Source organism: Podarcis filfolensis (assembly GCF_964270895.1).
Source record: "Podarcis filfolensis genome assembly, chromosome: Z".
NCBI classification, from domain to species: Eukaryota; Metazoa; Chordata; class Lepidosauria; order Squamata; family Lacertidae; genus Podarcis; species Podarcis filfolensis.
The window spans coordinates 29,737,587-29,764,097 of record NC_139617.1 but is presented as its reverse complement, the minus strand read 5'-3'; the positions used below and the strand labels follow the sequence as shown (position 1 = coordinate 29,764,097).

The 26,511-nt window shown below is 43.4% G+C and overlaps 1 protein-coding gene and 1 long non-coding RNA gene across 13 annotated transcripts in view; one reads left to right on the top strand and one right to left on the bottom strand.

Annotated features, from left to right (window-relative positions):
- LOC310754437 (rho GTPase-activating protein 20-like) overlaps positions 1 to 26,511 on the bottom strand; it is an 86,150-nt gene that overhangs the window by 38,003 nt on the left and 21,636 nt on the right. For 2 of the 10 annotated variants that reach the window (XM_083596261.1, XM_083596266.1), the window contains exons 1-2: positions 23,732 to 23,877; positions 487 to 619 (exon numbers count right to left, since the gene is read on the bottom strand). The exons of 6 other annotated variants lie outside the window; for them this stretch is intronic. In XM_083596261.1, the coding sequence (XP_083452387.1) occupies positions 487 to 619; positions 23,732 to 23,862 (264 nt within the window). In that variant the 5' untranslated portion in view covers positions 23,863 to 23,877. Of the gene's footprint in view, positions 1 to 486; positions 620 to 21,637; positions 21,728 to 23,731; positions 23,878 to 26,511 lie in introns of those variants that run through there. 2 more of the 10 variants (XM_083596272.1, XM_083596271.1) reach the window with 2 other exon arrangements.
- LOC310754573 overlaps positions 1 to 26,511 on the top strand; it is a 42,306-nt gene that overhangs the window by 1,402 nt on the left and 14,393 nt on the right. The window contains exons 1-2 of one of the 3 annotated variants that reach the window (XR_014543876.1): positions 24,198 to 24,603; positions 25,005 to 25,115. This is a non-coding gene — a long non-coding RNA (uncharacterized lncRNA). Of the gene's footprint in view, positions 1 to 24,197; positions 24,604 to 25,004; positions 25,116 to 26,511 lie in introns of those variants that run through there. The other 2 variants (XR_014543877.1, XR_014543875.1) reach the window with 2 other exon arrangements.

The following is a 26,511-nucleotide window of genomic DNA, read 5'->3' as shown; positions in this document are numbered from 1 at the left end:
GGAACTCCCCGCCTATTGCAACAAAGCACATGCCTCTGCTTGACTCTTTTCGGGCACCTGCTAAAAGCATTCTTCTTCAGGCAAGCATACTAGATGCTTAGGAAATTGAAGTAATTTTAATCTTAATATTTTAGCTCTTGTATGTTTTAAAGTAGGATTGTTAATTTTTCTTGATTTTACTGCTGTGGTGGTTTTTTATTTTGGTAAACCACTTTGCAGGTTTTTTAAAATAAATTTTATTAAATAAATAAACAATAAATATAAATAAAATAACACAAGCCAAAACACAATCCATCCTGTAGATTTAAGTATCTGTCCATAGTCGCCTACTTGTTATCAGAGGCCCAGAATCCACATTCCTTTGTAAGAAAATAAGAAATAATGTTAAACCATTTTTGCAGGCCAATATATATATATATATATATATATATATATATATATATATATATATTCAATTGGGGGGGGGTGACAAGAAATTTTCCACACCGAGTACCACCTGACCTTCCTATGCCTCTGGGGGGAGGACACTTCATTTGAGTTCACAGAGCGATTTTCTCTGAAGCAGAAAAGGAGTATCTTGGAAAAACCTTTCACAATATCCTTCAAAAACCTGCAAATCCTGTAAATAGATAAATTTCTCACATTAATGGGCTACCCACTCCGCAAAAACCTGGCTGGCAAGTATCTGCTAAAAGCAGAGCAGGCCTGTCAAAAGAGCATCTTCTGTGTATGAATAAAGGCAGGTTCGTGGCAACGGATTCAAGAACCAAGGTATTTGCCATTTCAAAATAATGGGCCAGACTGGCCAGGAAAAGGCAATCATCAAGCATTATCAGGTATCTTGACAGTCAAGAGACAAGTCATACTCTCAAATTTCTGTTGTAGATTACCTCTTTCTGTGATGCTTGTTTGATGCTTACAAGTGGTGGGGTTGGGCAATTTCTAAAGTCTTTAAAAGTTGTTAAACATTTTTGTTCTGGTTCCTCACCTCCTTGGAAGGGGGAGGGGGAACTCTGCTGCAACAGAAAATGAAGATCTGCCTTACTTTCTTCAACTTGTTCCTGCCCTCACTCATTCTTCTCTGATTGATAGCGAACTTAGGAGATACAGGGTCCCTTAAAGGGGGAGTTGGTCTGTAAAAGCCAAACCCCAAATTTTCTTATACCATCAGCTTGGCAAAAGCTGTTCTAGTCTATTCAGGTAATGTATAACAGAGGTCCTAATTCAAAGGTCTTATTCCACCTCTGGCCTGGTGCTTTTGGGTCCTGTTTTCAGCTTACAAAAGAAAAAGAAAAGAAAACTAAATGGTTAACTGTCAGGAATTCAGAACAATGTTCTTCTGCCTTCAGTAGCATGAAAACCCACAGAATAAACTTTAAATGCGGGGGGGGGGGGGGGCAGGGGAGAACAATCCAAGAGCTGGAAGAAAAACAAACAAATGGGATGCTGGAGCCTTGCCAAAAGGTAGATCAAGCCAGACAAATCTGATTTCTTTATTTAATGAAAAAAGGATCAGTGTGAACTTTAGCAAGCAGTTTATTTATTAACGGGTCATTTATCCCATCATCCTTTTGAGAACCAGACTGTGGCATATGATAGTGATTCCCACTGCAATCTTATGATTACTTTAGAGCAAAAGCATGCCCTTCGTCTGAGGATCACAGGGCAGTTTACAATATAAAAACACAAAAATACATACCACAATAACAAAAAAATACCCCCCATCCCACTACACACAGATAGCTTAAAAGGACATTGATTGTTTAATTAGCCAAAGGCCTAGTTATAGAGGAAAGCTTTTGCCTGGCACCTAAATATATGTAATGAAGGCACCAGGCAAGCAGCTTTGGGGAGAGCACTCCACAAATGGGGAGCCACCACAGAAAAGGTCCGTTCTTGTGTTGCTACTCTTCAGACCTCTGGTGGAGGAGGCACATGAAGAAGGGCCTCAGATGATTATCACAGGGTCTGAGTTGGTTCATATGGCGACAGGCGATCCTCTCATTGGTGGATCATAGAAAGGAGTTTCTCAGCATATGCATTTGATAACAACCAAACTGCACATGGATCCTGTTTTAAAAGCACTACAGGCTATGTGAGGAAAACTCTTCTGACTCCTTTCATGCCCTTCCCATGAAATACAGCTCTCTGCAAAATAATAATAATAATAATAATAATAATAATAATAATAATAATAAATCCTCTTGTTTTGCATGACATCATTCCACCAGGAGCAGGAGGATTATAGCACAGGCGAAACAAGCCAACTCTGTTCTAGCTCAGGCCATTCAGTGAGGCAAGAACTACAAAAGATTAAGACCAGGTCAGGGCCACAGGACTACTTTTTTAAAAGAGTTCCCAGGAAATAGGATTGGATGCAACTAGACCATAAGCATGTAAATAGCATATTCTCACTCCAGCAGTCTTCCCAGAGAAAATATGTATAGCATTCTACCATCTGCCACTCTACAGACTGTTACACACCACCTAAAGACTGGTGTGATTTATTTACACACATATAGGTATAGGTAATGGACCCCTGGATGGTTAAGTCCAGTCAAAGGCGACTATGGGGTTGCGGTGCTTTCATCTCGCTTTCAGGCCGAGGGAGCTGGTGTTTGGCCACAGACAGCTTTCTGGGTCATGTGGCCAGCATGATTAATTCGCTTCTAGTGTAACAGAACACTGACAGAAACCAGAGCGCACAGAAATGCTGTATATCTTCCCGCCACAGCGGTACGTATTTATCTACTTGCACTGGCATGCTTTCGAACAGCTAGGTTGGCAGGAGCTGGGACAGAGTAACGGGGGTTCACTCCGTTATGCAGATTTGAACCACCGACCTTCTGATCAGCAAGCCCAAGAGGTTCAGTGGTTTGGCCGCACCTCCACCCACATCCTTTTACACACATATACAACCTGAGCCTAACATGGAGGGGCTCAGAGCATTAACATCCCGACAGGTCTTGCTTCTCCATTGGTTGCAGCTTTGGATTCAGCACAGAGTAAGCAGGTCTGTGTGTCTCTGGCTCCCAGCTCATCTCTCACACACCACACTGGCTCTTGTTCTACTTAACAGCTAGGTGAAGGAGTGGAGGAAAGGCCCATCCATTAGCATGGAGGGCCGCATCACCAGGTTGCAGCTCTTGCAATCCAGCTCATTTTTGGGATTGTTGATTAGGACACTTAAGTGGCCAGCTAAGGTCATGGTCTTAAAAAGAAAACAGTCTGACTTACTGCAGCAACCTCATCTGTTAAATTATAATCCATACTAGGTATAGGACCTAGGGAATTGGAAGGGACTGACCCCCTCACCCACAAACTCATAACATCACAGATGTTTTCCCATTTCATAATAATTTCTGATGAAAAGTGGTATATAAATACTGAAATTAATAACATAACACAATGGACTCATGAAGTGCATTTCCAAATTTAGTTTTGTTGTTTTTTAAAAATCCAATCAATATTAAGTCACAACAAACAGTAAAAACTATTAAGTGCCAAAATATGTAGCAGGAAAAAAACTAAAAGTGGGTTAATCTTTAATGAAATCTGGAGGAGGCGGCCACCATTCAAAGAGCAGAGAGATTCCCATGCAGTCAATGGGAGTTCAGGACACAGCAAAGGCTTGTTCTTTTGATTTCAGTGGGAAACCAGGCATTTCTTCTGTGACAAACTCCCTCAGTGAGTTTAGCTGTGACTCCTACATTGTAGGGGGTTGGACTAGATGACCCTTGGGGTCCCTTCCAATTCTACAATTCTATTATTCTAAGATGGAAGCTGGGCAACATGACCCAATCTGATGTTTTTTAACCTTGGTTACTCCCTCCCTCTGATACCTGAGAATTCAAGGATTATCTATATGACATACGCAGATCAACAACAAGGACTCCTGATATCTTATTCCCTGAACTAGTTACAAATTAAAGCTGAAGGAGAATGGAAGAAAAAATATTTTTTATAAACAAACACGCAACGAGGGATAAAGCTTGAAGGTTTCACTATTAAAGGAACAGTATTAATTTTCTGCCAGGTAGTGTTTCAGGTTTAAACAAGAACTGCCTATTTCTTCCTTTTTCCATCCTCACTACCTTTCTCCTCCCTCCCTAATTGGCTAAGGGTCTCCAGTAGGATGTCCCAATGGTCTGCAATCTTCTGCATATGATTCTGACCCGCACTGGGTACTGCACCCAAGAACTGGAAGGAACTCCGGACATCATGTAGACTAACGCTCCCAACCCATTATGTTTTCTACCTTCTGGCAGGTTGGGGGTTTTCATGCAAAGTATGCACTTAGGTTCTAGTTATGCATGCATTTCATTTTCTGCCCAGGCTTTGGATTCCTGCTCTAGTGCTTAACTATAAATGATGCCCCAGTGATTGCTGCAGAACAGCACTGGGCTCCCATCCTGTCCTCGCCTATTTGGGCTATATTTGCAGAGCATCCATTCTGGCTCTTTACTGGCACCGTGGGGAGGTCCTGCCTTATGCCATAAATCACCACCATAATAAATGAGGTCTGAAATACTGCTGCTAGTGTGGAACATGACCTAGAAAGTCTGCTGTCCACCTGGAAAGCATTTGTCTTTGTCTCCTAAAAATGTTCTGTCCCTCTGGCAGGTGACCGGGTCAAGCAAACCTTACAGGTTCTGCAGTGTGCATCAATTCCCCCTCATTTCATCACAACTCCCACCCCTGAACAGGGGCAGGAGTGATTGCTCTGCTCTCCCAGTGCACATTCCTGGGGCTTCTTGCAGAGACCCAGCTCACTCTCCCGCTCGATTTGCTCCGTGGCCATGGCGACAGATCCACATTTACTCAAACACACTTTGAAAGTGCTTGAAAACTTGCAACACGCCACACCGTGTTTGTGCATTACTCATCCTAAAGCTGCCAATTCCTGCCTTGTGTTTCTTGGCAAAGGGGAAACTTGAGAGTCTAATAGTCTCATTCCAAACCCATGTATGGCCTGCTGCTATCAATGTGGCCTGCTGAAATGGGCCAGGATTCCTTCCGAGCTGTGATCTTGGCATGGTCTCCTGTGTTATTATCCAGACAATTAACTTAAGACAGAGCACAAGAACACCCCAACACACCTGCCCTGCTCAGTACAGCGAACGCTTTCCTTCTGACATTAAAAGGGACAGAACAGACGTCAAGCAAGAAAACTTGTGCAGAAAGCCTGGACTTCATTAGCACATTCTTGGTTAGTACAGGAACTCTTAGAGAAGTGAGCAATGCTGGATGGCAGAGCAGATCCTGCATATAAAAGGTTCCTGGCCTAGTCAATGGCAACTACAATTTAAAATAGCTTGCAGGAACATAAACTGGATTGAATCAAAGGTCCATCTTATCTAGAATTTAGTTTTCACAGTTGCCAACCAGATGCCTTTGGGAAGCCCACAAGCAAGTCATGAGTGCAATGGTACTCTCTCATTCAGGGTCACCAGTAACTGGTATGCCGATGCATATTGGAGGCAATATAGCCATCATGGCTATTGGCCACTGATAGCGTTATCCTGCAAAATCTTGTCTAATCTTCATTTAAAGCCATCTGAGTTGGTAGTCATCACTAGGAAGTTCCATATTATATAAGAGAGAGAGAGAGAGAGAGAGAGAGAGAGAGAGAAACTTTCCCTATCCATTTTCTCCATGCATATCTCTATCATGTCTCCCCATCCTCAGGATTTTTCTAAACTGAATAATTCCAAATATTATAACCTTTCCTTGAAAAGCATTTGCTCTGGAGGCCCCCACTGGGGCAGGTGAAAGTGCAAACCAGTAACAAACCAAGAAATGTGTACGTGTGAAAATTGGCCACAACTATATTGACTAAGAAGAATAAGTGGAACCGGCACAGGATCTGTTGACCACAAGAGGGCCTAAAGTCTGTCTGACATTTAGCCCCACATACCTCCTGCAGCATCCAGCGGGAATTATAAATCTATGGTATGAATGCATTTGAGATACCATGAAGAGTTATGGTTGTCTCACCTCAAAAAGGATATTGTAGAGCTGGAAAAGATCAATCAAAATGATCGAGGGGAGGGGTAGGCAACCTAAGGCCCAGGGGCCGGATGCAGCCCAATTGCCTTCTCAATCTGGCCTGTGGACAGTCTGGGAATCAGCATGTTTTTACATGAGTTTTTACATGTCCTTTTATTTAAAATGCATCTCTGGGTTATTTCTGGAGCATAGGAATTTGTTCATATATTTTTTTCAAAATATAGTCCGATCCACCACATGGTCTGAGGGATGGTGGACTGGCCCACGGCTGAAAAAGATTGCTGACCCCTGATCAAAGGCAACTCACCTATGAAGAAAAGTTGCAGAGTTTGGGACCCTTTAACTTAGAGAGAAGGCAAATAAGAGGTGACATAATATTTCTGTTTATTAAATTTGTATACTGCCCTTCGTCCATAGATTCAAAATAAAAACACAAAATTATAAAATTATGCAAGGTAATTTTATGGAAAAAGTGGAGAAAGAAAAGTTTTTCTCCCAGTCCATGGCACTTGAAATTGCATACAGCCAATGAAGTTGAACGTTGGATGATTTGGGATGAAGAAAGCACTTCTCCACACAGCGCATTATTAAAGTATGGAACTTACTCCCATATGAGGCAGTGATAGCCACTGACCTAGAAGGCTTTAAAAGGCTTTTAATGGCTCCCGGCCATGATGGCTATGCTGCAAAGTTTCTGAATAACAGTTGCCGGAAATCCCAGGGTGTAGCGGGCTCTTGTGCTCAGATTCTGCTTTTGGGCTTTCCACATGTATCTGGTTATCCACTGTGAGAACCAGATGCTGTCTTGGTAGGCCATTGGCCTGATCCAGCAAACTCTTCTTATGTTCTTATGCGGACCCAGGTGAGACCCCTGGTAATCTGAAATAGCTGCTGCCAATGCAGGAAAGCCAAGCAGGATGGCAGCCAGCTCACTTAGAGGGGCTCTCCACTCCTCCCATCCCCAGACCCAATACCATTGCACAGGTTCATCCCTGCTCCTACTAGCTATGGCGGCGGATGTGCCGCCACACAAGTCAGCTTTGGGTGACTTTTTCTCCACTTTCTCCAGCTTTTTGTAGTGAAGTAAACAGAACTGTGCGCAGCATTCCACATTTGGTTGCATCACAGATGCGCATAAGGGCATTGTGACATGGGCAGTTAAAGTTTCAGACTCTTTCCTAATGATCCAGAGCATTTTTTTTAAAAAAAATCACCTTTTCCACAGTCAAAAATATCTGGCAGCAGCAGTGGTCATGTTTATACAAAGAGCAACAGGGACTGCAGTGTTTTTTTTAAAAAACAAAACGAGAAAAATATGCTCAGAAGCATACAGAAGGAGAGGGACACTCAGGCCGCATTCACACCATTATTATTATTATTATTATTATTATTTATTTGCCCTTTACTCTAAGGTCCCAGGGTGGCTTACAGCATTAAAAGCAACTACAGTGGTACCTCAGGTTAAGTACTTAATTCGTTCCGGAGGTCCGTTCTTAACCTGAAACTGTTCTTAACCTGAAGCACCACTTTAGCTAATGGGGCCTCCTGCTGCCACCGCACCGCTGGAGCACGATTTCTGTTCTCATCCTGAGCAAAGATCTTAACCTGAAGCGCTATTTCTGGGTTAGCAGAGTCTGTAACCTGACGCGTATGTAACCTGAAGCGTATGTAACCCGAGGTACCACTGTATTTAAATATGGTTTAGGAAAGAAATACGGCTCCTAAATTACGTGTTAGTTTAATATACTTATGTAGAACTCTATTTACCATTATTGTGTAGGCATCTCTCTCATGACCTGTGCTCTTGTTTTGGGGAAATCATAAAAAACCATAATACAATTTAAGGCACTATGATACCACTTTAAACCGTCATGGCTTCCCCCAAAGCATTCTGGGAGCTGCAGCTTGCAAAGGGTGCTGAGAGTTGCTAGGAGGAACCCCACCCCCATCTCCTTTCAGATCTACAATTACGAGAGTGCAATTCAATCCTTCCCAACAGGGGACACTGGGAATTGTAACTCTGTGAGGGGAATAAAGGGTCTCCTAACACCTCTCAGCACCTTTAACAAGCTGCAACTCCCAGGATTCTCAGGGGGAAGCCATGATGACTATTTGAAATGGCATCAAGGTGCTTTAAAAGTATGGTGTGAATATGGCGTCAGTGCACAGCTTTCTCCTGATTCCAGCTGCCCTCTGCCAAAGTGGCTTCCCCTGTTATAAAAGAGTTCCCAGATTCTCGTTTCATGCGTTTCCATGTGAAATTTCCAGAAGGGCAGCTGTGTAGGTTGGTTGTGTGCAGGTAGGGGGCACAGGTAGGGGATGAGACCCAAATCTCCTGACGCCTTTAAAGACCAACTAATTTATTAAGGCAGAAGCTTTCATGGAATCTGTGTTATTTTTAAAGTGTCATCAAGTTATTGGGTGTCGTCCCCCCTCAATGTAATTTATAGCTAAGATATCAGATAATCTCCATACTCAAAAACATGCCCATAGCATTGCATTGTGGGGTTGTGTTCTTCTTTTCTACCAGTGCGCAGCAGGTCACTGTAACCCCATGCAAGGAAATGATTTATTTTTTTTAAGGAGAACAGATAAAACCTTGGGAGGCCAATTGGGAGACAGGGAAGCTGTCCACAAAATGAGGTTCATATAACCTATTTCCAAACACCAACATCTGCTTCCTGCTCCTGCTCCCTCACTTCCACATCATACCCTTCCAGGGTCAGTCACTTAGTGTAAATATGGATCCGGGACTCCAAGCTGCCCAAAGTCACAGAAATACTAGAGGTCTCATTTGCTACTGTGGATTCTGGTGGCTTTTGAAAAATGTGTTTTCCCCTTTCAAAAAACTATAATTTCCAGCACCCTTAACAAACTATATTATCCATCATTCTCATGTGCTTTAAATTTATGGGGTGGATCTGCCCTCTGATATAGCTATATTATAGCCATTGAATTTCTATTCTATTCTATTCTATTCTATTCTATTCTATTCTATTCTATTCTATTCTATTCTATTCTATTCCAGAAGATGAATCTCAAGGGGTGTCCAGTGTACTGTACTGTCTATTCCTGTTGTGTTGGCTGAGCTTCAGTTAGTAAGGTTTGAGGATATGGACAAGGTGCTTGGATCGGTCAGGATGACGAGGTGCTCTGTACACTTGCCCCTCTTGGCTGATAAAAACTAGGAGGGAGGGGACAGCTGGCTGGGCCAGAGGGGTGATTAATGCCTCTTTGCGAGAGGGGGTGGCAGACTGACAGTGGTAAAATAACATGAGAATCACCTTCAAATACAATGGTACCTTGGTTCCCAAATGGCTTAGTTGTCGAACAAATCGGCACCTAAACACTGCAAACCTGGAAGTGTTACGGTTCACAAACGTTTTTCAGAAGCCGAATGTCTGACGCGGCTTCCACGGCTTCCGCTTGAGTGCAGGAAACTCCTGCAGCCAATCGGAAGCTGCGCCTTGGTTTTCGAATGGTTTCAGGTGTCAAGCAGACTTCCGGAATGGATTAAGTTCAAGAACCAAGGTACCACTGTATCTGATGGGTTGAACAATGGAAAATGGAGGAAGCTTGTTTTCTGCTGCTCCTGAAGGGAAGACCCAAACCAGTGGATCCAAATGACAAGAAAGGAGCTTCAAACCAAACATCAGGAAGAACCTTCTGATAGTAAAAACTGTTTGGCAATGGAAAAGACTCCCTGGGAAGCTGGTGGACTCTCCTTCATTGCAGGCTTTTAAGTAAAGTTTGGATGGCCGTCTGTCATGGATTATTAGTTGTGATTTCTGCACTGCGGGGAGTTGTACTAGATGACCCTACAATTCTACAAATCTGTGATTCTATGAATGCACACTAAGGTAAAAGGAGACTGCTGACTTTTACTTAGAAAATTCTGGCATTACACAAAACATTCTGGCAAGAAGCCAAATGTAAAAGGTAATTCCTGGGTGCCAAGATCCAAGTTTGGGGCAAGTACTCTTTGGTGAGAGAGCCCCAGCAGAAATTTAAAATCACAAAATATGCAGCAAAGTAAAGCATGCAAATACGTATAGACTAAAATATACCTTTGTGAGTACCAAAATTTCCCTTTTCCCCTGGCATAGAAAAAGGCCAGACGTTTGGTAAATTAAAAATGGCTAGCTTGCAAACTATTCAAAGTTCAGATTCATATGTTCCAGAAAGTATGCTCCAGAAAGTTGCACAGGAAGGAAAATTTGGCTTAGTTTCAAAGTGGTGAAAGTTCCTAAGTTACTGGTATAAGAGTTACTTGTGAGAGCCATGCGACTAAGTTGGAGCAAGCAACTTGGCTTCTGCACACACTGAGTTCATTAGATAGCCTTAGGGGACCAAATAATTGATTCTAGTCCCTCCCAAGCTAGATAATCTAGCTAAGCCTGGCCGTACAGTTTGCTCTATGGTTTTAACCCCTTTATGCTTTAATTAACTTATGCTTCTTGGTTACACGAGGCTGGTTATCCCACACTTTAAAGGGCATCAGTAAGGAAAGTACAGCAGGAGGAGGCTGCACCGCCTGGGAAAGGCAGGGGCCCTGGCTTAATGTGAACTTAAAGTTAAGGAGATTGGTTGTAAATATTTGGACTAATGCGCCTTCACTTGATATTTTTACTATTTCCCCACCCCCTCATCCTGAGAGAGCATCTTAATCTGAGCTCAAAAGTTTTTGCAAAGATTTTGGGCCTGAAGGTACTAAATCACATCTGAAGGACGCTTTTTGAAAGGAACAAGCTGCCTCTTTCCTTCCAAGAAATGGAAGATGATTCATTTATTTTAAAATGTCCTCAAAACGAGGACATGCGGGAGGGGCGGAACACACATCTGCCAAAAGCAGTTTGTTGTTTTACTACACACACACACACACACACACACACACACACACACATTTTTCTGGGAGATGGCACCAAGGGATGAGTTTGGCTCTCTTGCTGTCCTGCAAATTATTTATGCCAGCAAGGTTATTCATAAGATTTCTGGAAGGGGAATACACACACACATACACAGCTTAAAACATGACCTCAAAAGGGCAAAGTCCTCAGATTAAAGCCACAGGAAACTGTCTGTGTTTGCTCAGCAAAACTGAGGAGAGGATCTCCCAGGGACCACCTCCTAACAGGAGGATCATAATGCTAAGGGATGACAGACCATTTAGATAACATTCCCTCCAACATTCCTCAGATGAAATTAAGGACATTTCTCACACCCCTCCCAACTGACCCTTCTCAACCCCATATTTAATCCATCCCCACCAAGCATTTCCTATCAGAAGAAGGGTAAGTGCTGCTGCAACCACTGTGCCAACAGGACACAGCACACACAGAGGCGGAGCTAGCTGCTCTGGCACCCAGAGCGGCGCACGTGCTGTGCACCTGGGGGTGGGACCATGGGGGTGAGGCAAGCGTCCCAGGGTACGAGCCGCCCAGGGTGTGTGTGGAGTGAGCCGCCCTTGGCGGGCTGCTTCCTGGGCGGTGGCGGGGAGGGAGCCGCACCGCTTTGCCAGCAGCCTTCCTCCCCTCTTCCTTTTGACAGTTCGGGGGAGGTTCCTCCCCCCCAGAAAGTAGCCCGGGAGCAGGGGGCAACGGCGCGCCACCCGCCCGCGATTCCCAAGCCTCCCCCAAGCTGTCAAAATGAAGGGGGAAGGCTGCCTACAAGGTGGTGCAGCTCTGCCCCTTCCCCCGACAGCTCAGGGTAGGCTTGGGAGTCGCGGGCGGGCGGAGTGCCAAATGTCACCCCCCTCAGTGATGACACCTGGGGCGAACTCGAGAGCGTGCTCTCCATGCAGTTAGTGGTTAAAAACAAACAAACACCAACAAAAAGTCCTTTAAAGACGGGGGTGGGTTTTAAGGTCCTATTAGATTCAGCAGGGCATACTCTCAGGTAAGTGCAGTTAAGGCTGCAGCCTTTGTGACCCAAGTTTTGGGTCCTTTTTAGGTTCAGGATGTCACTGCTTTACACCCACCCCCCACCCCACAATTTGAAAATGTCGGCTTTGTACTTAAACACAAATTGGCCAGGAACTGCATTCTCTGTGTCTTTATCAATTTATTTAAAGAACAACAAACTGGTGATTGCTTTAACTTTTTGATATGTGGTGATTTGAATCATGAGGATGAATTAGAAGAACTGCTGAATCTTGAATGAGTCTTGGCTTTGGAATTGAGGACTTCATTAGATTTCCTTCTGCCTTTTCATTTTATTTTGTCCTAAGGGCTTGTTAGAGATAATGTGTAAGTGTGGTGTCAGCTCCCTAAAAAAAAGGTCAACAACTCTGGGAAACGGGGGGTGGGGGTGGGGGAGCAGCGCTTTGCACCACAGCGCCGGATATGCTTAAAACAGCCATGATGGCTCCTATCAGCCTCGAGAGCCAGCATGGCCAAGCATCAGAAATTATGGGAGCTGGAGTCCAACCACATCTCGAACGCCACATGTTTCTCATCCTTGCCTTCATGAGACTGCTCACAAAGAATGCTTCGCCCTGGCATCTGCTACCTGAGGCTGCTGCCTCACTCTGCCATTGGTAGTGCTGGCCGTGCTGCTGCTGCTGAGGTATTAACCCTGCCACAGTTCCTGTTAAACGGTAATAAAGTTGTGGTCTTTGTTATCTCGGAGGCCTGCCCAGATGTTTAGATAGTTGATTTGAATTTTAATCTGTTTTTAACCTCTTGCTACTTTAATTTTTTGGAAGTTGTTGATTTTCTTATATAACAAGAGGAAGAAATCAATAAAAATGTCTTTCAATTGTTTTTAGCTTTTCTACTTGATAATTTTAGCATTTTAGAAAACTGCTTTAGGTTTTTTTTTACAATCAAGCCAAGTATAAATTATTTTATTATTATTATTATTATTATTATTATTATTATTATTATTATTATTATTTGCACTGGCTGCTGCACAGCTCTGTGTAGAACACTTTCAGAGACAGCTACAATTAGTCATGATGATATTGTGGTTTGATAATTTCCTTATTCATTTTATTGCTTTTTATTATTTGTTTTATTGCTTGCTTTTGTCAACCCTTCTACTACTGTTTTTATTATCACACAGTATCTTCATTTTTCTATTGTGCAAATATGATTTTGTTGCATACCTTTGAGCCTGGCCATAGAAATTCAAATGCCTTAGCCCCTAAGCAATAAAGGTTTCAAGTGATGTGGGGTTTCCTGATTTTTAAAGGACAGAATTCAGGATTGGTACTTCAGGAGCAGCACCACTAGCCACCTCAGCAGTTTAAACCTATCAGAGGAACAAAGCCAATCCTATGTCCTCAAGGGATAAACAGGCAGCTGGCATAAAACAATGAGTCTAGAATATTAAATATCCTCTAAGCCAATCTAGATTTACAAAAGAGGGAGTAAAGGAGAGGTGTCAGCAAGTAACCTGTCCAAAATGAAATGCAGAAAATGACTATATTTTTAAAGTTCCCTAATGAATGGCTGGCAGAAGACGCACGCCTGGATCATTTATTGAAGGGCTGATGGGATGTTATTTAATTAATTAGATTAGCTTTCTATGCTGCCTTTCAACCCAGAAGGATCTCCAATACCACTTATATTTAAAATAAATCAAGTACCATTACATGGCAGTGGGTGGTGGGGAGGAATACTTCTCTTTCTAACTCATTCAATCTACAGCATTTGCTCTGGGGTGGTGCATTTTCACAAAATCAGTTGCTGTGGCTGTTTTCCTGAGCTTCCACCCCACTGCATCTCAGAGTGCTTACAGCTCCATTCTCCATTGCTTCACTACCCAAGGGCAGGCATGGAAGAGTCCTGTGCAACTGCCCTTGCTTCAGGTGATTTTGCTGGCAACAGAAGACAGGATCTGTGAGTTGTTGGCTGGAAGCTAAGAGCATCTGAACAGCTCTGAGTGGGGCAAAAACCCATAGCCAGCAACCCCAGGGTTTTCAGACAAAAATCAGGTGCTTAATAGGTATGGGGGGCCCTTTTGAGTGATCCACATGCTCTGTTCTATAAGATTTTCTTTTAGCTGATTTGTTTAGTCGCTTTTCTGATTGGGTTGAATTCGAATAATGAGGGAGAGTTTTATTTATGAGAGGCAGTGTCCCATAGTGGTTAGAGTGGCGGACTAGGACCTGGGAGAGACCAGGGTTAAAATTCCCACTTGGCCATGAAGCTCACTGGGTGTGACTAGTTCCTGCCTCTCAGTCTAACCTACCTCAAAAGACTGTTGTGTGGATTAAATGACAAGGAAGGGCATGTATGCCACCTTGAGCTCCTTAGAGAAAAAGGTGAGACATAAATGCAATAAATAAATAAATTATTGCACATACCCTCTTCATGATAATTTTAAACTGGGTTAGCTTTTTAATGTTGCAGTACAATGCTTAAGGGAAGTTGAGGGGAAATGCTGCGTCAAGGTTGTTCCGTCTATTAAAATAGAAGGTCTTCCCATCTTAATTTGTTAGGATATGGACTTCTAGCACAAAGGAATCACAAACCCAAAGGAATCTTACTTTTACTGTACACACTTTGCTTACACTCCAGACCAGTCCTGCCACACAGTCCATCATTCAATCATTCATGCCCTTTCACTAACATTGGCTGTTGCAAAAACCCTCAGCCAGTTCCTCAAATAGAAATCTACAACTGTGAGATGTACAGGAATGTATAATACAATACAGCTCTGTGGTCCCTTTATCACCACAAAGGCAAACTTTTACTGATGGTAGAGCACAAGAACGGCCTTCTGGATCAGGCCAGTAGGCATCTCGTTCAGTATCCTGTTTTCGGTGGCCAAACAAACGCCTGTGGGAAACCAGTAAGCAGAAATCTCCCCTGCTGTGTTTTCCAGAAACTGGTATTTGTAAGCACTGCTGCCTCCCAATGTCAAGCCACAGCATAACCTCCATCATGACTAGAGGATTTATCAAATCCTCCCCCCCACCCCCCTTTTGGACATCACTCCTACAAGAAATCTTCAAAATAAAGCAGGTTGTTGTTATGTACTGAGCTGAATCCTAGAAAAATCGGATCCAGAATGCAGTAGTCTGATTGGTCCGCAGGAGCTACCCAATCCGCAGGAGCAGCCAATCAGGCTCCTGGATGAAGTGAATCAGCAACCTGATTGGCCTACAGGAGCAGCCCGGAATTAGCTAATCATGCGGGGCCCATTGTGTAAATAATGTATACAGTGGTACCTCTGGTTGCAAACGGGATCCATTCTGGAGACCCTTTCTCAACATGAAAAGCCCACAACCTGAAGTGCCGTATCCACGAAGCGGGATTTAGCACATGTGCGAGCGGCGAAACCTGGAAGTAACCCTTTTTGGTACTTCCAGGATGCTGCGGGACGCAACCTGAAAAAAGTAAAATGAAGCAAACATAACATGAGGTATGACTGTATATAGCTAGACATTTTGGGGAAAGTTTCATTCATTGCTACTATGACCTGAATAAAGAGCATGAAATTCACACTTGACTCCAAGTATATTTCACAGGTATTAGAAGCCATTCCAGAACTGGCCCTATTAAATATTTTCCAAGACAACAAACGCACACTCACATTACAAAGAACTCATAAGCCACTTACTCTCCCTTGCACCATTCATGCCTTCATTTCCAGTTTTGGAGGCACTCTGGCCTATATCAAATTAATATCTACTTAGAATAGACCCACTGAAATTAATGGTCCTTAGCTAATTATGTTTATTAATTTCAACGAGTCTGCTCTAAATATGACTAACACTGAATATACCCCTCTGTGTATGTCCAGGGGCTTCCTGTCCTTGTATCATGCCATTAACTTCATGGCCACCTCTTTTCTTTTGGCAAGGAATTCTGAGCATGCTCAGAGGCTGCCTGTTTTGGCAACGTACATGGCTAATTACTGCAGTGTCTGTTTTACTGAAAGGCACTCGTTACGGTATGCACAGAGTCTCCGTGCCGTGGCACCAAGTAGGCAAGAAACAGGTTTATTTATTGAATGAAGTGTGCAAAGTAAATCACTTCTGGCTTCAGATATACCAGCTCCCTGTTTTACCAAGTAACTCTGCTGAATCATTACAGTTTCTTAAAGGGCAACACACAGAATGGGCACAACTCAAACCTGTCAAACTACCACCATAAGCAGCCATATGCTGTGCTTCTTGGTTGGAAAAATTTATTGTGAATGCTACATTAAACTGATGAAAGCTTCAGGATTTTGATAAACTGGAGGAATTACATAAAAAAACAAAACAAGAAAGCTATGGCAAACACCAGTCCCATTCCAATTGTGTTTAAGTGCAAAGGAGAAAGAGTGAACAGTTTCCTCCACTCCTTCAAAATAGCAAAACATTACGTATTATTTATTTATTTATTTACAGTATTCATATACTGTACTGCTTTTTAGGTGGATCTCACAAAATGTTAGTGAAGCCTACCATACACAGTGGAATACTATTCCTACTGCATGCCCATGAGATACTAATACCATTTCATGTCAGATATTAGATGTTGCCAAATGCTAAATGCTAGTGCACACCAATTATCAAGTATTAGCAGCTACTATAGCAGGGGTTGGCAACCTAAGGCCCATGGGCCACAAGTGGCCCACGGGGGTCGTTTAACCAGCCCCCAAGTGGCCTCAAACCAGGCTGCCCACTTGGCGAGTCCCCACGTGCTGCGCTAAACCAGTGCAGCACGGCATGGGGACTCACTTCTGCGGTGCCCAAAATTGTGATGCTGAAAATCGTGTGTGTGCAGACGCTGATGTCGGAAATCGCAGATGCTGGAAATCACGCGATCCAGCCCACAGAGGGATCTTCGCTGGAGTGAACAGGCCCAGGTGAGGTAAACCTTGCCGACTCCTGTACTATAGCATGCCATCCACCAAACACCACCAGATACCTTGCATACCTCCTATTAACTACTACAAAATAGCTGTTATCAAATGTCAGCTGTCATACTCTTTTTCCAAGATAACCACAGGATATCATACACGAATGACTCAGACAATATTTAAGAAACATTCAAGCATCCAGCAAATTTCTGTAAAATATTCACCATCAAAATTCCCATTTTAAGCTGATTATGTCACTTTCCAATAAATGAGTAGCTGCCAGTTGTTGTTGTTGTCTATTGTATTTTAAATTATGTTTACTGTATGCGTAGCTGTCAACTTTTCCCTTTTCTTGCGAGGAATCCTATTCGGAATAAGGGAATTTCCCTTTAAAAAAGGGAAACGTTGACAGCTATGACTGTATGTGAAAAAGTAATAAAATATATTTTTAAAAATTTAACAGAGGAAAGTTATTTGGATATATTTTAGAGTCTATTTGTTTCAGCTCCATAAATTGGCTGTGAACATAAATGAGCTTCTTTTATTTTATGATTTGCAATTATAATATGGCCAAAGAAGACCTAATATTTCAACAAGTGATGCAATCCCACTCACCTGGAAGTCAGCCCTGCTGAATGCAGTGGGGCCTGCTTCTGAATGAATGTGCACAGGGTTATTGGGCTAACCTTTAAATAGGCAGCAAAGCCTCCATTTGATAATTTTTTAAAGTGGAAGAGAAGCAACTACTGTTAATGTCAGGAGAATGTTTGTGACTGTGTGTGTGTATGTGTGTGTGCAAGCACAAGGGGGGGTAGTATAAAAAGCTTAAGGTAAAATGGGTTTCTGTCTATAAAGATTCGTCTCCAGGCCAAGGTAAATTGTGAAGTGAGGCATTTTTTTTAAAGAAAGCAAACAAGCATTTCATTGGACTGATATTTGGCAAAAGGAGCATTTTTGTGCAGGCGCCAACCTTGAGGGCTGGAAGAATGTAGCACATTCCTTGGGGTCTTTTAAGATTGAGAGCAGGGCTGTTTTCTTACTCTTCGCACAACCCTTCTCAAAGGCGACCATTTTAAAGGCCAGAAAAGAGTTGGGTACACCCACAGGAGTATTTGATGCGACGGTGCAGAGGAGTCACACCACTAAGGGGCTCCCTTCCACCTTAAGGTGACTGCAGGGAAAACACTGCCAGAACCCACGTATATTGGGGCGGGAGGAGTGTGGCACCCTGCCAGAAGAGGTGGAGCCTTGTGGGTCTTTCCCTGGGCCCACATCAACTCTCCCCTGAAAGGATGCTCCGGGGTCAGATGTCCTGCATCCTATTTTCTGCCCACAGCCCAAGCTAGACATGAAGGTGGCAAGCCTCCTTTCCTGTGGCTCTCTCACAGCTGAGGGGGATGCAGGGGGATGCATATCCCTAAACCTTTTGTGAATCTTTGTACTTTTGTCCATTTACTGTATTTATTTTTCCTGATTTGAACTATAAAATGGTGATTTTCTTGACTCAAGATTGGCTGCAGGACACTCCGGCAGCCAATCGGGAGCCACGGATGCTGTTCCGGACGTTCGGCTTCTGAAAATCATTCAAAAACCAGAACAATCACTTACAGGTTTTCGATCGTTCTGGAGCCAAAACGTTTTAGTTTACAGGCGTCCGGCTTCCGAGGTTCCACTGTACCCTTAAACATTTTTTAAGAAAAAGGCACTGGATATACTACCTTAAAAGAATATGGGTCACATCTACACTGTATATTTAACGTGCTAGAATACCCCCTTAAACAATCAGGGCTCACATCCCCACAGAATTCTGGGAGCTGTAGTTTGTTCAGGGTACTGAGAGCTATTGGGAGGCCTCTGTTCCTCTCCCAGGGCTACAATTGTCAGGGATCTCAGGAAAGGAGAGATTTGTCAAACTATGCTAAAAACTGTAGGGGCCTGCTAACTTCTCTCAGCACCCTGAACAAATTACAGCTCTCAGAATTATTTGGAGGAAACCATGACTGTGGAACCATAACACTTTAAATGCATAGTGTGAACCTGGCCATGAAGTTTCGTTCTATGTCTGTATTTATAAGTCACCTTTCTGCAAAGGCATCCAAGGTGGTTCTCAAATTTTAAAATAAAGATGGCAACCGTTTTGCACGAGGGCTTCTGTTCCTGGCCCCCATGCATGGCTGTTGAGCGTGTATAAGCCCACCTTGCCCATTCTACCCCCAACCCCCATTCTGCCCTCTTCGAGGTCCAAAAGGACCCACACATTGGAGGTTACACATCAGTTGGACTCATGCAAAATGATCGCCATCTGTACTGAAAGGAACACACATCAATTGTCTATTTCCTTACATTTATACCCTACCTTTCTTCCACTATGTAAACACCCAGCCACTGAACAGCAAGGTGGTACCCACCTGGACATTCAGAACAACACCCTGAGAGTCACCTGTTGGGCCTATTTTTCAGGGAACACCCCTGATTTAGAGAAGCCATCCCGGTTTCTGATTTGATTCTGAAATGTCCCACTTTTCCTTAGGACGTCCTTAGGATGTTGGCGAGAATGGAGCTATCCAACCCCCCAAGCTGTCTGAAGGCATTCCTGTATAGGGAAGGGGGTTTTATGCTTAATGTTTTATCATGTTTTTATATATGTTGGAAGCCACTCAGAGTGGCTGGGGCAACCTAGTAAGATGTGTGCGGTATAAATAGTAAAATTATCATTATGGAATGGATGTCCCTGTTTTCATCAGAAAAATGTTGGAGGATATGTACTAAGCGCCCCTTCTGACGCTGATGCCATGAGTCGCTGACTCCCTTACGTAAGCCTAGAGCTTTATTTTCAGCCAGAACTCAGTTTTGGCCCCTTCTAAGAGACATTTCCTATACCACAAATGTGTCATTTCTCTCTCCATAGCCATCCATAAAATGATTTATGTTCTATAGGGGAAAAAATATTTACTTTTGTGTGTCCTCCTGGATCAATGGGCAGCCAAGCCTGTTTGATAACTGGCAGCATAAAGTGTACACACACACACACACACACACACACACACACACACCTACCTTAGGGGTGTGCAAGAGTCCCAAAATCTGCCTTGTATCTTCTTCCAAGTTGCTTTCTTGCTCTCTCCACTCAGCCCATATTGTTGTTGTTTTATTTATTTGTTTGTTTATATCCAACCTTTTCCCCAAACTGGGACTCAAAGTGCTTTGTACACATTAAAATAACACAGATAAGATACAGAAAGCTGAAAACATACAAAAAGTATTTAAAAAGTAATGAAAACAATACCAAAAATCATATTGAAATACAGATAATAAAGCCCTATTTAAAACCCTTTCCTTAAAAACCAGCCAGTTCCTAAAGGCCTGCTGAAACAAAACAGTATTCACCTGCTGGCGAACCCCCAAGGTGAACCCTGAGCTATTCTGCATCCTGCATGAAGCAAAACTAGAACTTTTTTCTTTCTTGTATAAACTGGGTGAAATTTATAGGCACAGCAGCCATTCCAGGGTGGACCAAGCCTGCCATATTGCAGGTAAATAGGTCCCCACAAACAGGGTTTTGTTTTGTGGGAAGAAAGAAAGAAAAGATCGACTTTCCTCCACAATCCTCCATCTCTTGCTCTTTGCTACCTTAAAATCATGAAGAGCTGTCCAATTGGTCTGCATTATTGTTTGCTTGCACATTTTGCTTAGAACTTCTCAGCTTTTCCATTGGCCTTTTACCTTTCCAGGGCTTGTGACCTCTGTCAGTCTTGCAGGCCTCCAAGAGTCCCCAAAACACAAAGCTTTGCAAAACGTAGGGCTCTGAAGAGCATTACAGGGTTTATCATTTTAATCTTTTTTGAAAAATTATCTGCTGCTAGGTTTTAGCAAAACAGAGCTCCTGCTGGCATGTTTGCATCATGTTGCGCCTCTACACTGCCCCCCCCTGCAGAAATTGACTTCTTTGGCTCACACAACAGATCTTTGGACCAATGCGTCCAAAATGTTTTGAAAAGAGGTAGACATTTAAACCAATCCTTTCAGACAGCAGAGGCAGTTACTCCAGCAATACAGCAATTCCTGGCCTCCCACCACCAACAAGCTAACAATATCACAATATAGGAAGTTCATTCTTCATAACTGATTGATTTTCTAGCCATGGCCAATAAACAGTATATCTGCGAAATAATAGGCACTTTAGTACTCATGCATCCAAGTACATACATTGTCCTCATCAAAATGCTCTCCCATAAGTCTCGCTGTCCCATTTATTCTAAATTTACCATTTCTCGAAAAGGGTTTTTCCATCAGATATTCTGTAGAGGTAAGTATGATTTTGCAAGGATACTGCAAACAAACAAACAGGCAAACAACCTTACATGCTTCAGTGCAACTGTGGGCTTATCCATAGTTACTTTTTGCCCCACACTTTCCAGGCACGGTCCATGCTTTAAAGCTCTATGTCCAAGTGCTCTCTTTTTTTACCTGTGGAATCCCACTCTTTAAAGCTCCATTGGAGCAAGCAGCAATCCACAGAAAACCCCAATTGATGTTTGTTGCACTTTAGCTTTAAAGAGTGAGTTTTCGGACTACTTGACCTTGAAGATCCCTTTCAACTCTACAATTCTGATTCTTCAGCTGTAGATTCCTGCAATTCTTTTAAAATTTGTCTCCTTGTTAAACTCAGCCTGCTCTCCTCCTCAGTTTGATTACACCCATATCATACATTTAAAGCATTATTACACTGCTTTTAACAGTCATGGAGAACCAGAGAGGTACAGTTCCCAGCACCCTTAACAAACTACAACTTCCACCATTTTTCATGACTGTTACAGTGACATAATAGTACTTTATATCTATGGTGTGGATGGGATGCATGTGAGTCTTTCTCACTACGAGGATGTTTTCTGCTCCTTCTTTGCATTCAGATGACTTCCTAAGTTAGGGATAGAAGTCCAGCTCAGCTTGCATTTTAGTGTGAACCTTTCTAACTCACACACATACATGCACTACATATCTCCTTCAAAATTTAGCACTTCTATACATTTTGTGTTGCTGTTTTCCAATCCCCCACTCCACAATATGTACAAAACGCATATATTGGGGGACAGTGTGCTTACAAATGCACAGATGTGTTGCAATAGCATATCAAGAAAATGTGCTACATTAGGTAGAACTGCTTGAAAAAATGTGTATATTAGGATAAAGTGCTCCCTAAATGCTGATAATTTCTTGTGAGGACTTTTAAAAATCTGACAAACTGAAATTAAGATTTGGAAAACGAGTAAGTAAAATTGCCTATCTATATTTAAGACTCCAGACGCGGGTGGCGCTGTGGGTAAAACCTCAGTGCCTAGGACTTGCTGATCGTATGGTCGGTGGTTCGAATCCCCGCGGTGGGGTGAGCTCCCGTCATTCGGTCCCAGCTCCTGCCCACCTAGCAGTTCGAAAGCACCCTTAACTGCAAGTAGATAAATAGGTACCGCTTTATAGCGGGAAGGTAACGGCGTTCCGTGTGCGGCACTGGTGCTGGCTCGCCAGAGCAGCTTCGTCACACTGGCCACTTGACCCGGAAATGTCTTCGCACAGCGCCGGCTCCCGGCCTCTTAAGCAAGATGAGCACGCAACCCTAGAGTCGGACACGACTGGCCCGTACGGGCAGGGGTACCTTTACCTTTACCTTTATTTAAGATTCATATTTTTCTTTAGCTTCTTTTTTGGGGGGTGGAGGAAGGGGACTCTTGTAAGAGAACTCTTAAGCACTCATCCCCCTTCTAATGCCAAATGTTTCACAACTTGAGAACCAAACACCAAGGGTTTTTATCCATACTGTACTTACCTTTTGCCCTGCACTTTCCAGGCACAGTCCACGCTTTCATGTTCTGGTTATGCGTGGGCCTTTCTTTGTCCTGCTGTTTAGGACTGAATCACAGCAAACATAAATTTGCATTTTCTGCAGACTTCTGCTTGCTCCGATTGAGCTTTAAAGAGCAGGTTTTCACAAAGAGAAAAAATTCTTTACGTAGTGCTAGCAGTGCAGACACTACATGCAAAACATCAGTAATTCATTCTTTAAAGAGGTGTTCATTATACTATGGGAATTTGATGCTTTAAGTAGAATCGTAGAATCTTATAATCAATTGTAGAGTTAGTTGGAAGGGGCCATAAGGATCATCTAGACCAACACCCTGCAGGCAGAAATATGCAACTGTCCCATATAGGGATCAAACCTGGGCATTATCAGCACCATGCTTTAACCAGCTGAGCTAACTTGATTTTTTTTTTTTACAAGACAAGGAAAGCAACGAATCAATGAGTTTGAACAAGAATGGGAACTAGTTAAGAATTATTCTTAAAGCAAGGGATCTGTTGTACAACCAATATATGTACAATATATTGTACTTCTATATGTACAATATGACTAATTTAATAAGGCCTAACTACTATTATGATTGGACATGGGTGGTGCTGTGGTTTAAACCACAGAGCCTAGGGCTTGCCGAACAGAAGGTTGGCGGTTTGAATCCCCGTGATGGGTTGAGCTCCCGTTGCTCAGTCCCAGCTCCTGCCAACCTAGCAGTTCGAAAGCACGTCAAAGTGCAGGTAGATAAATAGGTACCGCTCTGGCGGGAAGGTAAACAGCGTTTCCGTGCGTTCCTCTGGTTCGCCAGAAGTGGCTTAGTCATGCTGACCACATGACCCGGAAGCTGTATGCCGGCTTCCTTGGCCAATAAAGTCTGCGACTGGACCTAATGGTCAGGGGTCCCTTTACCTTTACCTTTACTATTATGATTATACTGAGCATGAATAGTCCCAATATTTGTACGTTATTAATGGTCGGTCTGTGCATCCATTCATGCTTATTGGACTTTTCCAGGATTCACTACAGTTTTGCATTTCCCCCCCTTTTTGCGTAATAAAAATTAAAATAAAATTTAAAAACCTGAGCTGGAGTTGCGCTTTAAATATCACCTCTACTGGACGACCTGCCTGCAGATCCCAGATGCCTGTAGTGCTGGTGCATCTCAGCTTGGGAGATACGGTCAAAGTTGTAGATTTGGCAACAATTTTCATGCTGATTAAATCGTTTCATTTGCAGCTTGGCAGTGGAAAATAGCTTTCAGCCAGGCAACTTTCTACATCTGGTTTTCATTAGAGTGGAACATTAATCCCTTTATGCTTTAAAAGCATCACACAACGGGCACAGCCTCTGATTTGCTAAATAGCATTTGAAGAGGTGGCTGGTGGAAAAAGTGGACTAATGGGGCACTTACAGCAAACATGCCTTGAAAAGCAGCCTCTGATGACTCACCTCCCTGCCGAAACAGGGACTGGAGAGCAATCTGCCACCAGAGCCTTTGCAGGGCAGAAGGGAAGGAAGAAGTTCCATTCATATTGGGACCCGTGTCTGAAGTCCCAGAGTTTTTGGGTGCAGGGCACCCATAATTTATGGAATTAGTAAAAGTTAGAATTAATCAAGGTTTGATTTACTGTACCAAACACTGCTGGGTTAAGTTTTCCCGACAACGAGCCAGCCCAGCTTGACATAGCTTGCCAGGGATAAGCCATTAAGAAACAAAGGCTGAAATGGCCAGTCATTAACCCATCAATAGAAGAAATCAACAAGACAGAAGAACTCTGCCTTGCACAGAGAGGGAGGTTGCCAAGGTTACAGAGAGCAATGATGTCAGCGGAAGGGGAAGCCGCATTTGGCAAGGGTTTCTGGGAAGAAGGGGGTTGCAGGAGCCATGTGGACTGACTGGAGCAGGCTGTTACAAAGAGACGCAGAGGTCTAATGATGTGCACCTGCAGGAAGTATGCCCCTCTTGAGATGTGCATGCTCTGGAATTCTCCACAGTAGGCTTGAATGCATATATGTGTCAATAAAAACACATATCTTAAAGACAATACAGTCTCTGGAACGCCCTGAAATCTTGTCACCGTGAGGCAGAGATTGTGGGTGGCACATGACAATATTAACCAGTATACTTTATTTATGCCCCTTCCTAAGAACACAAATACTATGTAAAAGAGACTGCTTTCCTTCCTTCCTTCCTTCCTTCCTTCCTTCCTTCCTTCCTTCCTTCCTTGTGACCATGTCCCAATATGGAAAAATTTAAATTTTAGGGTTTTTTGAGTTCTTAAATGTGATACTTTGCCAGCATTGTAATGATACTATGCATTTATCATAGTGTATGGTTTCTTTTATATTGCAGCCTACTTTGAGAGACAAGTGTTGATGCTGCCGCCTGGAAACAAATAACACGGAACCCAGAGCAACTGGGGGAGGCTGTTTTTAATGAGACACCAGGCAATGGTGAGTCAAGGTAAGCTTTGGAGCGGGGCGCGCTGGGGGCATGGAAAAGAGATTCCTCCCTATTTACAGTACAATGGTAAGCTTTGAGGAACATTCTGCTTTACTATTAACTCGGCTGCAGGCCCACATATCTCCTCCCCCCCTTAGGGCTGGCCCATGCATGAGACAAAGGGAGGCGACCACCTCAGGCGGCAGGATCTACAGGGGCACCTGGTCTTGCCTCTAAGGAATGCAATGTCCCCTGCTGCCGCTGCACTGCCAGCAATGGCTGTGGTGCACTCCTTGGAGGCTGGATCTGCCAGTGTGATTCAGCATGGGCCCCTTCCCCCACCACGCCATACTTTGATTCACACTTCAGCCAAAAGGTAAGGTTGATTTGATTCCCTGCCTTGTTCCCAATGTTTATCTTTATTCCTCCCTTATTCCCGATGTAGATCTTCACTCCCCGCTTGTTCCCTGGTAGGAGGGCACCATTTTGTGGTTCACCTTAGGTGCCTACGTGTATTGCGCTGGCTCTGCCTGCCTTGAATGTAGAAGGCATTCAGTTCCCTTTTGGTAGGTCTGGGAGAGATTCCTGCTTGAAACTCTGGAGGGCCGCTGCCCATCAGTATCGACAATACTGAGTTAGTTAGATAGATCAGTATAAGGCAGATTCCTGTGTAGCCATGGACCACCAACTGGCACCAGGTGCAAAACAGTGGCCCTGCTGTGTGGATATACACACCAGAAACCTAAGGAGCACATGCACAGCCCAGAAAATTTGTGACCAGTGCCAGAACTAAGTTCTCAAGTCATTTCACACAGACACTCACTTCTTTCCCATTCTGAGTCCATGTTCACACCATACATTTGAAGCATTATTATGCCACTTTAAACCATCATGGTTGCAACCAAAGAATCCTAGGAAGTGAAGTTTGTTAAGGGTGCCTAGAGACTCCTCTCCTATTCCTCTCACTTGGCTACAATTCCCAGAGTCCCCCGAGAAGAGGGATTATTAAAGCACTCTGGGAACTGCAGTTCTAGGAGGGGAATGGGGGAGTTTTCTAACCACACTCAGCACTCTTATCATACTGCAGTGCCCTGAATTCACTGGGGGGAAGCCATAGCTGTTTAAAGTTGCAGCTTAGTGCTTTATCCTGTGCCTGTGGTGTTGACTCATTAATTGTGCACTTGAAGTGGATTTATGCTGCACCCTCCACACACCAACCCACTTTGTTTATTCATTTAGACCATTTCTAGATGGTGGATGGAGCATCCTCAAACTGCCCGTAGCTAAATGAGACTTTGCTTCTATTGATGCAGCCTAGAATTGCATTAGCTCTTTTTGGCTGGTGCACCACACTGCTGGCCCATGTGAAGCTTGAGGACTGCTAAGACTCCTAGATCCTTTTCACATGGACCGCTAC